Source organism: Petromyzon marinus, chromosome 15 (assembly GCF_048934315.1).
Source record: "Petromyzon marinus isolate PM22_M1 ecotype Great Lakes invasive population chromosome 15, UKy_Petmar_22M1.pri1.0, whole genome shotgun sequence".
NCBI lineage: Eukaryota > Metazoa > Chordata > Hyperoartia > Petromyzontiformes > Petromyzontidae > Petromyzon > Petromyzon marinus.
Window position 1 is genome coordinate 10,786,121 of NC_133681.1, and position 16,975 is coordinate 10,803,095.

A 16,975-nucleotide genomic window follows, 5' to 3' on the forward strand; every position below is an offset into this window, starting at 1 on the left:
AAGCCCCACGGTATATTGGTGGACGGCTCTGTTGCCTACCATCAGGTAACCCGAGTAAAGTTTTTGTTTCGTAGGCCTCACTCTAATCATGAAGTCTCCGAAAGTTGTATTTGGTTCTAGAGTTTGCCTGGTACAGTAACAACAACATTCTGCTGAAGAATAGCATTTCTTTATTAGGCACCATTGGCTGATGGACTAAAATGTTGTTTTGATTTTAACGTATAATAATCATAATTAATTATCACTATCATTATTATTGTTATTAATGCATCACTCTGTTTTAATTATTAACATAGAATATAAAAAAAAACAATAACAATCACAGCAACGTTGTACATCTGAGTGTGTATATTATCACACACACACACTCAAGATAACCAAATTAAGATGTCGTTACTTGCATTCCTGTATTTGTCATGTTTTTTCCCAGGGTGGTCTGAATGGGTTTCCTGGCTTGTCCGGGAATTCTGGGCAGAGAGTAAGTTTAATTCAGCATCATTGCAGTACCTTAAAAATAAAATGTCTACATTTAGCTTCATGTTGTATTATGGTTGCATCATTTATCGTTATTGTTGTTAGCTTTGTGTTTTATTTAATGATACTTTTCTAAATTACAAGCTGTGATAAATAAATTGCGTATATGAAATTATGAAATGCATTGATGTCAGTAACTGCCAATCTACCCGAGGTGGCGTGGAGGCAGACTATGGTGCACATGCACAACATGCACATTCATTGTTAAGTGCAGGGCCGTATGCCACTAATCCAGCTACTTGAATGTAAATCTGACGTAGGTGAAACCATCATGTGTATGAATTTCTCACCAATAGGGAAACATAGCACGTGCAGGAGGCAGTTGAGAAAGTAGTTTTTTGCCCTGTGTGTGCAGTTTCGGCATTCGTTCCTCACGTGTTGGTTTCACCTCGATGAGATGTGCAAATCCTACATTAAAGTAGCTGCATTACTGGCATACGGCCATACACTCAAAAATAAATGTGCATGTTGTGCATGTCTTTGAGTCCCTGACATCATTAGGGTTGATTGTCAGTCCCTGACATCAGTTATTTGAGGGGTTAGTTCTTTATTGCTCAGAACATTGTATTTTTATTTTTGTCTCATGCAAGAATACTTTAAAAACAATAAAACATCCCAAGCAGGACATGAATAGAAATTAGTATTAAGATCAGTGATGGTTTTCTCTGTAAATATATCATTAAGATGGCAATATGAAATGTTTATTTTCTTGGTGTGTGGGGTTTATTACCACTAAGCGCAATATTTTGAAAGTTTTCTGCATTTTGTGACTTTTGGAAATTCATATACATAAAAAAGCTTTCAAGAAGTATTCGTCATATCCTGGGGTTGATAGAATACATTTGGAGAAAAAATATATCATTGGAAGTCTGGCCTCCCCCTTGTTGGACAGGTGTAGGGTTTAACGATTTATGATTAATATTTCGCAGGTCCTATGTTAACAGTGACTTTTCACGCTCGGAGTTTCTAATGCTGTGTGCTTTGATGTGGGTCTGTCAATGGGCAGTGTTCACTCTTGGTAAGGCTCAGGTTATAACTCAGCCTTTTTATTCCACTAATTTCACATTTGGACTTTGTGTCCAAAAAGGAGCCATGTGATGCCATGAATCCCAAGTGGCTCTCAGTCCAATAGAAACTGGTAATGGAATTCTGGGTCTTATCATGTTGGCTGTTTCATTTGCTGAAAGTCTCCTGTGCTTTTTGATCTATACTATCCTGAATAGTTTAAAAATTTGGAGACGAATTATATTTATATTAATGCAAGCTGATTTGACTCAACACTTGTGAAGAATTGTAAAAATATATAAAATTGGGACAAAAAATAAAATACTTCCTTAAAAAAATTGCTTTAAAATGCATACTGTATTCATGTTCGTACATGTTTGTATGGTGTAATTGAGAATGAGATGTTCCATCTCGATAGATTTTCCAGGTGAAATGTGTGAAATAGTTTTTAGCAGAAATCAAAGCAATGTAAAAAATCTTGCAAAAATGTATTATGAATGGTATATGCTAATGTAATATTACCATCTGGACATTATTATATTAATGGCATACATAACATGCAAATGTTGCTCAAATAGCTTTCCATGGTGCTGCATAGTGTATAGGATAGCGCGACATTTATTTCATCACAATTTTTAGTGAAATATCTGACGTCTCATTTAAATTGTGAACTGCATCATGCCAATGTACTTTTATTGTAATAATCTGTCATGAAAATCGAATTGTATTTATGGTGTTGCATTGAGTGTGTCAGAGATGTAAGGAGAAAATATGTCGTATTTAATGTTTAAGCTTAATATCAAAGGAGGACTCCAACTTTATTGAGCTAGAAACAATACTGATCTCCCGTTTACAGTCCTGAGTCAATGTTGGAAATTCCACATTTTCATGGTGGTGGCTAGGGTCTTCATTTTAGACAACCACTTTTGAATTTCCAACAAAGTGATCCTCATATTCTTGGTTCTTTCAGTAAAGTCACGTTGAAGGGAAACAATAAAATAATAAAGTATATATAAAACATTATTATTTTGTTTCCCTTCAACGTGACTTTACCGAAAGAACCAAGAATATGAATCACTGCAGTCACGAAAGCTTTAAATCAAAATTAAAGTGATCCTCATTTCATCAATGCATGGTTGAGTCGATCCCCAACTGAGATTTTTATTTGCAACCGTCTGATCGAGAGCTGTTCACTCTATCACTGCGGTTCCCTGCCAAATGTAAAAGGTGTTTATTAAATACATAATTAGAATACACTGCTAAAAATATGGCAGTGTGAATCTACTAGTCTTAGTTTTGATAAATGTGCAATGACAGTCGAGTCGTCTTTACATATGTATAAAAAGTAAACTCTGTTTCTGTATGTGGTTTTGGCGAAATCTCAAATATGACATTTGGCACATTAAAATATGCATGGAAATATAACCTCCAGGAAGCTGTGAGATCACGCTGTGTTCTTGGAACAGAATGTGTGATGTGGATATGTTATAGGATGCCTGAGGGTATCAGTGAGTTGTCTGGACGTTATGTAGCCTTTATTCTACTCAAGTCAAAAGCATATGTTGACCATCAATTTACTTTCTCTTCGATGAGGCTAGTGAGATACGGCTGATTCGTTTACATTTGCTTAAACGAGAATATCTAATGTTCGTAGCTAAAGTTATTATTACATTTTCTACACCGACTTATTTTGTATCGCTCTGTTTTGTGTTATATAAGGCCAATTTGTTAGACATTTATTTACGATACACTGCCTACCACACAGCGTGTGAATACATGAATCACAATAATAGTACTCACGTAAATTTAGTAGGAGTTTAGAGTTGATTGGGTGTTTCTGTCTGCAAATTAAAACACTTTACTTTATTCCAGAAACCTGAGTTTAAATTTTCAACCATGGAAGGGAAAAAAACAGTGGCATGTATTCTGAACTTTGCTCGTCACCTCCGCTAACCAAACGAGCTTCCACGCAGACTGCGTTATCGAGCAGTGATGATAGCCAGTGATGATAGCCAGTGATGATAGCCAGTGATGATAGCCAGTGATGATAGCCAGTGAGTCCGTAATAGATGCTCAGTTACGAGTGCTATAGTGCTATACTGTACACCAACCAACCTCTCTGATTTTTCTAATTTTTATAATTGATGCCAGGGAATCGATGATAATCGATTACAATCCATTTCCTGACATGAGATTTTAATCGATTCCCTGGCATCAGTTACAAAAATTATAACCGTATGTTGAGTTTGATAATAATCAACATACAGTTATAATTTTTGCCAGTTTCGTTTCAAATGCCATACAAAAGAGAGAGAAGATGTGCTAAACAGGTGACTATGCCATGCAATGGGGGGGGGGGGGGTTGTGTGTTCTTCTTTGCCACAATGTACTCCTATCGTGCTATTGGCACCACGTGATGAGAAGTAAACATCATTCGGAAATCACATGGAGCAGAAAAACATGAATAAGAAAAACATCTTCAAGTGGCTTATTTTATCCTCTAGCATAATCGGGAGAGCACTTCCCCACGGGCTCTGCGCTATAAGATTGCAGCACGACATCCAAAGCAATATTGCTGTTTGTTTATTCTCGGCTCTGAACTGTTGCCCAACTAAAGTGCAAAACCACATTTGAATTCAGTTTAATCACTGGGATTTTAACCCACGATCTCAGCAGTGGCAGCTTATGTAACAAGGTATCTATTAAAAGCAGCTAATAAATAAGACCCCCCCCCCCCACCCGTTTGATTAATTTGCAACGGTTGTCATTTAATGCTGAAAACTTTAAATGTCTCCAGCGTTCAGGTCATGCCGGTAGTTAGCAGCAGAAGTCAACGTCACATCACTGCGTGCAAGCCGTTTGCAGTGGGCTCCTGAGCAGTAAGCTGAGCGTAAAAGTGGTATGATATTGTATTGTTGCAAACAACACATTTTTAATGTTTGACATCTGAAATGGAATCTGCCTCATCGTTTTAGAAATTCTACACTTACTTATCTGACCTCTGATTCAGCTGGTTACCTTGTAGGTTGTAATTTTTTTTTTTTAACTCTTACCCAAAAGTTATTCCAATTAAACGCGCCATGTGTATTTTTTGCAAGCGCGATGTCTGCTGCCTTGTGACATCGTGTCGCTCGCAGCAGACACAGCGGCTGTCGCGATTTTCACCTGAAGACGATGGCTTGTGTTGCTATCGAAACGTCGTGATTTATTTTTGTGTTATTTCTGCCTACGTGACTTTACCGAAGGAACCAAAAGGGTATGGATTCCTGCAGTCACGAAAGCTTCAAATCAAGATTATCCATTTATTATTTCAGAGTAATACAATATTGTGCGAAAGCTATTGGCCTTGATAGGCCTGACATTTATATCATAAACAGTACCGTTTAATCGGGTTTGCAAGCTCTAGTTAATTGCCATTTTTCTAGACTTAGATTACGAGAAAATTACATTCCACTTTGAAGTGATAGTTACGTTTCTCTGTCGATGGTTTAAATTATTGTATGCGAAGATCGATCTGAAACTGCGCATAAACAATTCAACCTGCGCTGCTGTAAATGTGTTCTGCATTGTGCAATTCCCTTTGCAACCATTTGTCTGAAACTTTAAGATCATCCAGAGGTTGGTTTAGCAATTGTATATATTTCAAGGTGAGGTCATTTTACGTTAGGACGTTTCACAACACGTTTGTCAAAGGTCATTTTGCTGAACTGCTGTCTGTTCATTCAGTTAAAATGTGACCTGTGGCTTTAAAAGCCTACTGAGGTCTGATAAACTGGACATTTTTTTTTTGCATGGTTATGGGTTTTACAGATATTGCATGTTAGGCGAATTGTGTATATATTTGTTAAACTTCTCTCCACATCATCTCCTCGCAGGTGCTCCCGTGGTGTAATGGTTAGCACACTGACCTTACAATCTAGAGGTCTGTGCATCCAGCAGTATACATGTGTACACCACAGTCGATGGGGTAAAATGTGGGTACTCCCACCCCTTCAGCAATGTCTGGTCACTGTCGTGTGAGTACTCCCACCCCTTCAGCAATGTCTGGTCATTGTCGTGTGAGTACTCCCACCCCTTCAGCAATGTCTGGTCATTGTCGTGTGAGTACTCTCACCCCTTCAGCAATGTCTGGTCATTGTCGTGTGAGTACTCCCACCCCTTCAGCAATGTCTGGTCATTGTCATGTGGGTACTCCCACCCCTTCAGCAATGTCTGGTCATTGTCATGTGAGTACTCCCACCCCTTCAGCAATGTCTGGTCATTGTTGTGTGGGTACTCCCACCCCTTCAGCAATGTCTGGTCATTGTCGTGTGGGTACTCCCACCCCTTCAGCAATGTCTGGTCATTGTTGTGTGGGTACTCCCACCCCTTCAGCAATGTCTGGTCATTGTTGTGTGGGTACTCTCACCCCTTCAGCAATGTCTGGTCATTGTCGTGTGGGTACTCCCACCCCTTTAGCAATGTCTGGTCATTGTCATGTGAGTACTCCCACCCCTTCAGCAATGTCTGGTCATTGTTGTGTGGGTACTCCCACCCCTTCAGCAATGTCTGGTCATTGTTGTGTGGGTACTCCCACCCCTTCAGCAATGTCTGGTCATTGTTGTGTGGGTACTCCCACCCCTTCAGCAATGTCTGGTCATTGTTGTGTGGGTACTCCCACCCCTTCAGCAATGTCTGGTCATTGTTGTGTGGGTACTCCCACCCCTTCAGCAATGTCTGGTCATTGTTGTGTGGGTACTCTCACCCCTTCAGCAATGTCTGGTCATTGTCGTGTGGGTACTCCCACCCCTTCAGCAATGTCTGGTCATTGTCGTGTGGGTACTCCCACCCCTTCAGCAATGTCTGGTCATTGTCGTGTGGGTACTCTCACCCCTTCAGCAATGTCTGGTCATTGTCGTGTGGGTACTCTCACCCCTTCAGCAATGTCTGGTCATTGTCGTGTGGGTACTCTCACCCCTTCAGCAATGTCTGGTCATTGTCGGAGAATAGACCAATTACCGGGTTGTTCTAGAGCTCCCTTGAGTGGAGGCCCTTCTATCAGCAGTGGCATGAGCAGGAAATTGCAAGGCTGCATCTTTAACCTCCTTGTCATGAATTTAATCAAGGTAGCTGGGCGGCTCATGGAGCTCATAGTTAGTGTCCCTAAACCAATCAAACTGATCATATTTGAATCTAAGTGGTCAAGAGTCTTATTTGATAGTCCCAGCCATTGCAACAGTAATCATTGCTTTCTGAGGCACGAAAATTGCATGCCCAAAGATGATTGTTACCCTTAAAAAAAACTACAAATTGTGTACGTATTTTATTGTAAGTATCACGTATGTTTGTGCGGTATGTGTGCAGGTGAAGCCATGGTCCAGTGGTGAGCACATTGCTCTACGAACAGACTGCACAAAATCAGAATCCTGGCTATGAATAATATCGGTGTCAAGTGATATTAGATCATCTCTCTGGCCTTACCTAGCTTGACTTACCTAGGTTGAACCTTAATTGAGTACGTATCAGTGCGGCCTGTAACTGTTAAGTACTGGACAGACAAGGGTGGCCAGATTGTGGTGCTCACCACATCACCCCTTTGCCCCTTTGTATACCATGCGGCTTTAATAGGTGCTCATTCACAGTAATTGCCCAAATAGACTATATAACTATATAAGGAATCTTCATCTATTTTACGTTGTGATTTTATTCGCGTGTGTGTGTGTGTGTGTGCTGGGAGTGGAAGTGTAATGGTTAGCACACTGTGCCACAAACCCGGCGACCCTATTTCAATTCCCGCTCACGGCCAACGCCAGTGACGATTATCATAACGAGTGCTTGGCCATCCCTTGGTTGACTACGCCTAAAATGAGTATCTGGTGTGACGTGTAATAAATCACAATGAGGGAGACAAAGGCGGCCGGGCGTGGTGCTGGCCCCCCACACCCTCGCGTGCCGTGACGGCTTTCGTTGGTGCTCTCTAACAGGACCTGCCGCAACAGTCTGTTAAGGCTATACGGGGATCGTTGTTTTGTTTTTGTGTGTGTATGATGCTCAAAAGAACGAGCAGAACGTCGGGTAGTTAAAACACAGCAAGCTGGCACAATGAGTCGTACAGGCTGTGCACCTGCCAGTCATCTCAGTCAACCAATGGCACCTGAATCTGTACCGTCACCAGCCAGCAATCTTTCCGCACTTCATGAGGCCTCTGTGCATTTAGCCTGACACAAGCGCCGTGGTGATGTAACTGCCAATTGGTTGCGAATTACATATTTTGTTGTGCATGGTATGTACGTGTGAATGCATTTGCGTGCTTGTGCATTGTGTACGTTAAAATGTATTCATATGACAGTGGCTCCCTATCTGACCAGGTTACAAAAGACAAGGCACAGTGAAAACATATCAACACACGGAACCCTAACTTAGAATTTCACGGTGTGCTTAACACATTCCCAATTTTCGTTTACGAAGTGTTTTGTCGCTGCATTTTTTCAGCATTGTCATTTTAAATCGAAAGACCCACTTATAAATGTGAGTTCACAATTCCATTCATTCGATAGAAAAGGCATTCTTGACAGGTTTAGAAATGTGGAATTACTGACACGAGGAGGCTTGCATCATTAAATTCATGATGGATTTTAAATAATGTAGATTTATAACTCCATAATGTATACTCTTGTATACGCTGGGACTTTCCGTAAAGTCACGTAGACCTACGTGACTTTACCCATCTGCGTGACTTTGCCAAAAGACCCAAAGAGTATGAATTACTGCAGTCACGAAAGCTTTAAGTCAAGATCCTTCATGTATGCTAATTTATTTTCAGTCGTGGCTGATTTTCCCATTGGAATGGTAAATCATGAGCATCCAAGCTCAAGAAATTGCATTAATTATGCTTTCTGCACAAGCAGTAAGGAACTGCTGGATTTCATAGTAATGTAGTGGTGTTATTTCACGCGGACAACTTTTTTTTCCTCCTGCGTCACTTTATTCGAACAGAACTCCACGCGTTCAACAACACGTGACTCCGTCGCAACTCTCCCGCTCCTCTCTCCCAGCTTCTCCACTGCTAGCCTGCTCTCTCTCTCACTCTCCTAGCCTTTCCACTGCTAGCCTGCGCTCCACTCTCTCACTCTGCTAGCCCCTCCACTGATACCCGATTACTACACACTCTGGTGGCTTACCACCGTACACTCTGCTAGCCTCTCCACTGCTAGCCTATTACTATACACTCTGCTAGCTTCTCGCGGTATACTCTGCTAGCTTCTCTACTGCTAGCCTTCGCGCACTCACACTTAGGATTCCGCTAAGCCTCTCTACTGCTAGCCTGTCTACCCTCGCCTCTCCAACCTCGCCTCCAGTGGGGGATCAGCCATCACCGCTGGAGAGGACGAGGATGTGTGGCGAGCGGGGGCCCCGAACCTCTTTTGTGCTCACTCTTCTCTTCACTCCAACCAACTCAACCCCTGCCTCACACGTTGCCCTATTTATCCTGCTCCTCATTAAACGCCCTAATTAAGCTGGCGTCCTCCCGTGCCCCTCGTGCCGTGGCTTGGGCTGTGATCGCCTCCATCTGCAGACTCCCAGGCGCCTACACCGTGTCTGCATTTGCAGCCAGCCAATCACCGCCATGCATCCTAATTGGTCGTCTCTCTCTCTCTGGATTACTCTCTGACCGCACCTATTTGCCTTGACGTGACTTCTCACACGTGCATGCACACCGTTTGCAAAACCCCACACACGTTACTCCACGACAGTAACATCAAATAACTGGGTACATTTATGGTGGCATTCCCGCCACTATTACATACATTATATTCTAATAGTGCTATTAATGTCATCAGATGAAGACATTTCCATTTGCCATGCTCACACCTAACAGTGCACCATGCTGTGTTAGAGATCAGCCCTGGGAAATTACACCACATCAATATACCTCTTCGTTAACACCAGGGGCATACCTTTGAATGCTCTGCAAACATTTGTGATCACATATCAATCAAATATCTAACATTTTATTCCGAGAGCTGAAACTTTGTGCCAAACTAAGTGAAAACCCAAATTCAATATGACGTGGTTTCTGTGCAGTCATTGCAACTGGGCTTGAGGCCATCAACTCGATAAAATGAGGTTCAGGGTAAATGTGCAGTCATTCGGTTGTCTCAAGTCACTGGTGGCCCAGGGGGCATCCACTGGCCAGCTCTCCAGATCCCCTCTGGAGGGTACTTGGATTGCTCTTCCATGCCGGCCAAACATTTTTCAAGAGGGTGGGGAGTACCCACACTTTACCCCAGCACTTACGACGTACCCATCAGCAAACTGCGGTGTAATTGTTTCACACGTAGGCTTTCGCGACCAATATTATCCATAATGGATGTTTTTTTGGGTTAGATTTCTCCACAACTCTGGCTGTTGCCTGATGAGGCTGGTTGTGATTACCGGCGAAACGTCGTACTCCAATTGCAAATGTTGTGGGTTTACTCTCCAACACACCGGTATGCTGAACTCGTAACGAATTTGCTTATTTTGTTTGCGTGACAAACCTTGTTAATTGACTGTGTCGGATGGTGGCGGGTTTAACGACACATTTATCTTCACGCGATCTAACCCAAAAAATCTCTATCATGTGGTGTACCTATCCATACCGTTGGGTGGACAATGGCTGGGAGGGGTGGACGCAGGTGGGGACTGGGGGGTATTTAAGATACCCGCTGTATTGTTTCAACTGTGGCACCGAGAGAATGAACCAGCGGCCACTGCGCTGCAAGTCGAGTGTGCAGAAACCATTGCACCACAACACTCTTCACTGCAATTCACTTAAGAATGGTTCTTAACCATGGGTGGCTGCCCCAATTCAAACCCAGAATCCCAGTTGTACCATCTCAACCTTGACTATCCAGACCACCTTCTTACGTGGGGTTTCAAGATCAACTTTTAGTCAGGGATTTAGACACAGACATTGTTTAGCCCAAGTATGAATAAAATATTTACAATGCCTCCAGCAAATTATCAATAAGGTAAATAATTTACTTGCATGTTAAATGTGACACAAATGGAGAACAATTGTGTTACGTTTCTGATCAAGTCTGCAGCCATCCGAAAAGAGGGACCAGGTTTTACCCCAATTGTGTCTTGTTAAGCTCGGCCGCTCTGACAGATCATTACAGCACTCGCGGTTTCATATAACTTGCCTCTTTTTGTAGTTATCACATCTTTGAGAAGGTCAAACCCTCTCAGACATTGGCTGTATTAATCGTTCAATTTTATTTGGCAGATACCTATTTATGCATGTGTGTAGGTGTTGTGCTCACAACGAGCGGAGCGCCAGGCGGATAAAACACAGCAAGTTGGCACAGTAGGGGGCACAGGTGGCGCATCGGCCAGTCATCTCAGTCGGTCGACCCATTGCACCTGCGGCTGTCCCGTGACCTCCTGCCAGCTGGGCGTTCGACACTTCACGTGGCCTTAACGTGCACATAGCCTGGTACAGGCACAGTGGCGACGTCGCCGCCACTTCATGGCAGATGCGGTTGTTGTTGTGGTAATCATATAATTATAATGAATGGCAATGACACAGAGATTTGTTTTCTTCAGCAGTGAATAGACAGTGGCCTATAATGATGACATGGGTAATAAACGCTCAATTTCGCCTTAAATTGTACCTAGCCTTGTACAAATATGTGGTGACATTTTGTAAGTGGCTATAATTGTGGTTGCATGTACTAGCATTATAATTTTCTGTAAGTTATTTTGAGGTAAACTTTTTTTTTATCGGATGTACTTGGCAGAAATAAGTCTAAATACCACCTACGTTAAATTTTGATTTAAAGCTTTCGTGACTGCAGGGATTCATATTCTTTGTTCTTTCGGTAAAGTCACGTAGAAGGTAAACAATAAAATAATAAAAATATAAAACAATTAAATTCTCACGACGTTTTGACTGCAACACAAGCAGTCATCATCACGTGACTTTACCGAAAGAAACAAGAATACCACCTACGTAGCGCATAGTTCTCAAGACATTTCATGCAATTTATTTTTGGAGGATAATTTTTGCAGAACCATAAACATTCACTTGACCACTCTATAGACGTGACATGCAGGCTATTTAGAGATGTGAGTGAGTGGACCCGAATGCAATTTGAAATATATATAAATAAACAAACAAACCCAACTGTCAGCTTTAATATGAAAAGGGTATATACTTAAGGGTTTCCATTAGCACATATTCTTTTTTATGTGAAGCAGATTTTCCTAATGTCAACCTTTAACATTAATCCCGAGCTTTGTGGCTGGAAGAGTAACAGTTTCTGAAAGTTCATGCAAGAGTGTATCAAAAAGAGTTGCTCTTCTGTATACTGTAATTACCAAAGTCTTAGATTAGAAGCAAAATATGTGGGGTTTTTTGTTTGTTTACCATGCATTTGATACGGGATAAACTTTCCACCAAATTATTACAAATATTAACTGGTCATATTACAAAGGTCAAAAACGAAATATCATTGTAGCTTTTCACATGCACATATTTGTACACCTTCCTCCAATAGCACATTTTAATTCTGGGAGTTACAATGCATTCTTCTGAATCCTGCATTGGAGAAGGAATGGTATATTATTATTTTACTACAGTCTGAAATGTCAGCAAATGCCTTTAATACCCATTATTTACCAGCCCTGAAATTAAATCTTCACACTGCCATATGATTACGGTCACAGTATTAAAAAAATGTCGTGAAATATTTTATACAAAAAATTATTATCGCCTTGTACCCATTATATAGCAGCATCCAATGTACCCTTTTTTTCTTATTGTTAATCTAGTTTGGCAAGGTGCACAGTATACATTACAGCTAATGGATACAGCACAGCCTGGGATGACATCAGAGGCTGGTGTGATGTTAGTCGCACTTCATCATCGCCAAAGAGAGGGCAACGCTAATTACAGGCGGGTGGGGGAACGAGATAATTAACATCTAAAATCGCGGTCAAGATGTAGCTGATTCTAGACTAACTATAAAGAACAGATTCAATTGCCGAGACGTATATTTACATAGCATTATTTCTCTTGATTTTGAGGTAGATTATACTGGTAGGAACGAAGTTGTAAACTGAGTGTACCAGCCTGCAATAGATTAATGTGTCCGTCCGTCCGTCCCCTTTCAATACTTTAACGAAGTGAAATCTCGTGCTGTTGGGTGTAAAATCAGCCATAGACAGCGCAGAGACGTGTCCTACCAGCCCACCCTGCAGGGACCTGTTCTCAGTACTGAACAGGATGTTACGAGTTGAAACAATACAAAAAACTAGCATAGTAGTGGGGGAGTGAGGGGGGGTATGTTGAAAGATAGACGGAGAACAAATGTATCGGAAATCGTGAGAGACATGTTGAGGAAGAGGGAGCTATGAAGGGAGATGGAGTTGCTAAACAAAATATGGAAAGCACAGAACCCTGTAAGACGATTACGAAATGGGTGAGAAAAGAAATTGGAGAACACGCCGTAAACATTTATCACAATGCCATAGCAAGCGAGCAATGGGATTAAAACAAAAATATTGGAGCAAGCAGCGAGAATGAAGTGCATTATTGTCAACTTTACAAATGCCCCCAAGGCAAGAGATATAACCATTAAAGATCATCGAGATATAATATTAAAATAAGTGCAGAAATGTTAAGCATGTCTATATCTCATTAATATCATACACCCAACGAATTAAACCGTTTGTCAGATGAAGGGAAAATATTCCATGTTACACTTTAAGAAGTCGTCTTTGCCCTTCTTGGTATGAAAAGAGTGAAAGCTCCCTGGTGCAGATGATATAACTATTAAATAAGCAGGACAGGATTAGTGGACTTTATCAAATGTTTACACAGAATAATTAACCCTAAGCATTTTTTTTAATGGTGATAAACCTGCCTTGAAATATTGCTGACCCATTATCCTCTTATCGTATGTATATAAATACTTCAGGATTTTTGATTTAAATAACATGAATGCTATATTGTCTAGGGGATGTTTGGAAAGGTTTCTCGAGTATCGATCCAAAATATTATTTAAAAGTCGTAATAATATGCATAACCATTGTGCCTAGCCTGCATAAGAGCATAACGCATATTTTGACTCTGTGGGAAATTATGTAGTCATCCAAGCTGTTACAAATGAACAAATAATACAAATGTGATATATCTTTATGTTCATAAAAAAAACATTTACAAAAATGAGAAGAGCCATACTGAGATTCCATGAAGAAAGTAGCATGATATTTATAAGAATGGCAATCTAACTAAAGTGACATTATTTTACTAAACTTATTCATAAAGACATTTAAAGATTTTTTTTGAAAATTGTATTGAGAACTAAATGCATAAACATAAAAGTAAACCATATTAACGATGTCACATTTGCTGATGTCATCGTCATAATAGCAAATGTAATTAACTCCTGAAAATAATTGAACGTTATAAACAAGGCTGCAAATTTGGACTCAAGATAAATGTCTAGTACAAAAAGTAATCTAAACAATTGAAGGTACCTGCTGGAGGGAAACAAAGGAAAACACATCAGAGTATATATTTAAGGCAGCTATTGAATGCAGACTGCAATCAAAATTATGACGAACAGTAAAAAGACACACAATATCACTCTGAAGTGCGTTTGGAAAAAAAATTACTTTGTAATGAAAAGCAAAATTCCAATGTGCCTAAAAACGGTTTCAATCAGTACGTATTACCTGCTGTGACATACGGATCAGCAACATGGACACAGACAGACTGTGGAGCAAAAGCTGAGAGGTATCTAAAGAGGCATGGAGAGACACATGCTTAGCATTACATTGCGAGGCAGAAAGAGGAACACATTGATCAGAGCACAAATGCAATGTTAGAGACATATTAACTGTTAAGAAATGTAAATGGATCAAATAGGCTTGGGCAGGGCCCGTTGATAGAAGGGATGATGGCCGGTGGGTGAGGCTGAGACTGGAGTGGCAGCCAAAGGGATGAATATGCCCAAGAGGACACCAGCCAGTGTGCTCAAGCTCGATGTATTATCACAACCATTGACTCACGTGGGATAACAATGTGCCACTTATAGACATGCTTCTGTTTTTATCACTGCTAACATGGCGTCTGTTCCAGTGAACCTCAATCATTGATTCCTGCACTCCTTATGGAGGACTTGGTCTACCAGGCTGACTGTTTCATCTCATCCACACCATGTCCAGCTACCACGACACAATAGACTTTACCCTTTCTGACAATAAAACAGGTGTTAGATGTTCAAGCACCAAATAGATACCTATTGCAAGGCATCAAGTCTGTAGACATTCAAACAAACGTGCTCTGATAATATATGCATTGTACCTGAAACTGATTGGCCTTGTCTCACTAGTGTTAGAGCAGAGAACGCCAAAAGGCGAACAGTACAAACGCAATGCAAGTGAAAAGTTGCAATAGTTCGAGTTGGTCCCATATATACACTCATTCATTCACCCAATCACTCACCCACTCACATACCCGCTCGCCACACTGCAGGTCACAACAATTAAATTGTGTGCATCTTTTCCTTGCACAGCTTGACGTTGGAATTCCCCCCACACATTCTCGTTTGCTTTTTACCAAGCCATTGTGACCTTTCCCAATACAATAAGCATGTTACATATGTTCAATTACAACGTTGATAATGGTGCTGTTTGTTGCTGTCCGATTGAAGTTTTGGTTCTTTGGGCCTGTACTTAGCAATTGCCTTTAAAAAAAAGAAGACCAGTGAAAATTATAATTTAGATGTAACATTCACCCCCTGCGCTATTGACATGTTGGATTGCACTCGGTAATGCGCGCAAGTGGAACACTCGTATTGCATGCAAAGGTTTGGCCACAGTGTACAATGCACTTCATTTTTATTGAAAACACCCATCCACTTGTACATATGTGGAATAAGAATGCTAATTAAGTCAGCGAAATGTGCAGAGCACGGAGTTTGTACACTTCACTTTGGACAACAGTCTCGCCAATTGTGAAACAAAGTGAATTTCGTCGCCCGTTTACATTCACATGCATCCATCAGCAATATGCAGCCATCTATGACGTGCATTCGTCACTGCTGCATACAACTGTGAAGTATAGCCAAAGGATGCCATCTGTTATTCACAGGCTACTAAATTTGTGTAAATGCACTTAAGGATATGGAAAGACATTGAAGTGTAACACCTGTCATTTGGTCTTAAAGTCAAACCAGTGCCTTTCTCTAAAATAGTAATAATAACAATATTATTGCTATGTTTGACCAATTTATTTCCTTTTGTAACACAGATAATAAAAACGTAATATGTTGCCATACACTTTTAAACCACCCTCATCCCTTGTTATTACGGATTATGGAATGGTTCTGTGTGTACCTAATTCCACATGATTTGCACAGCTCTTTGCACATTCTGCAGAGCATTATGTTAAAAAGGTCCAAACATGATTGGGACATAAGCATTTTACTGACTGTCAGTCTGTTTTTGTTGCAAATTGTGCTTTTTGTGAATTGGTTTGTCAGCTTGTGTCATGAAATGGGAACAGTGGATGAGAAATGCTCTTAAGGGCGAGAAGCTGAGAGCGTAGCAGATTTTCTTGTTTCAATGAAGGTTAGCTGGTAAAAAAAAAACATTTTTTTTTGGGCACAGTCGTAATGTTCGCATCACTTTGTTTTGTTGCCTATGGTTTGGATTTTTATTGCTGAGTGTCATGAGTATGAGGTCACGTGCATACCTGTGTTGCGTTTTTGTTCAAATATGCTGAACAGTACCGATGTTCCTGCTCTTTGCTGTTCCATCCGCAGGGCAGGAGGGGAGAAACAGGACCCCCGGGCAACGAGGGACCGAGGGGACCTCAGGTGAGATTGGGGTAACTTTTTTTTTTGGTAAATTGACTCGATCAGGAGGTCATGTGTGATTGCATAGAGTGTGGGGTAATAGAAACCCCTTCCATGACATCTCGTCACAGTGGAAGAGTAGGCCGAATACCTTCTCGAGTAGCCACCAATTGGTGGCCCTTTGCCAGTCGTGGCATGAGCAAGGCTGGCAAAAATTAGTTTTAATACCCTTAATTCCTCAAATCATGATTTTGTCTACAAGTTCATACCATTTTTCTGTAAACGGTTATTCACATGTATAACAAATGCGTTGTTTGCCATGTACGATAACTGTTCAGATACAATGTATATTTTTGGGGCACCGCGGTGCTGAGATGTTAACTCCCTCACCTGGTATGCAGGAGGTCGTGGGTTTGATATCGACTCTGACGCCTGTATACTTGGAGTTTGCATGTTCTCCCCGTGGTCGCATGGATTTTTCTCCGGATACTCCGATTTTTCCCTCCAGATGTAAAAACATGTGTTTCGAGTATTTTACTGCAGTAAATTTCGACGTGATAAGTCACTTTGATGAGCTATCTTTTGTAGTCAGGTCGCTTCTGAAA

General features: G+C 41.0%; 1 protein-coding gene across 4 annotated transcripts in view; it reads left to right on the forward strand.

Moving 5' to 3' along the window:
- LOC116942653 (uncharacterized) overlaps window positions 1-16,975 on the forward strand; it is a 179,357-nt gene that overhangs the window by 91,420 nt on the left and 70,962 nt on the right. For 3 of the 4 annotated variants that reach the window (XM_032954834.2, XM_032954835.2, XM_076067281.1), the window contains 2 exons: window positions 431-478; window positions 16,338-16,391. In XM_032954834.2, the coding sequence (XP_032810725.2) occupies window positions 431-478; window positions 16,338-16,391 (102 nt within the window). The remainder of the gene's footprint in view (window positions 1-430; window positions 479-16,337; window positions 16,392-16,975) is intronic. The other variant, XM_032954836.2, reaches the window with a different exon arrangement.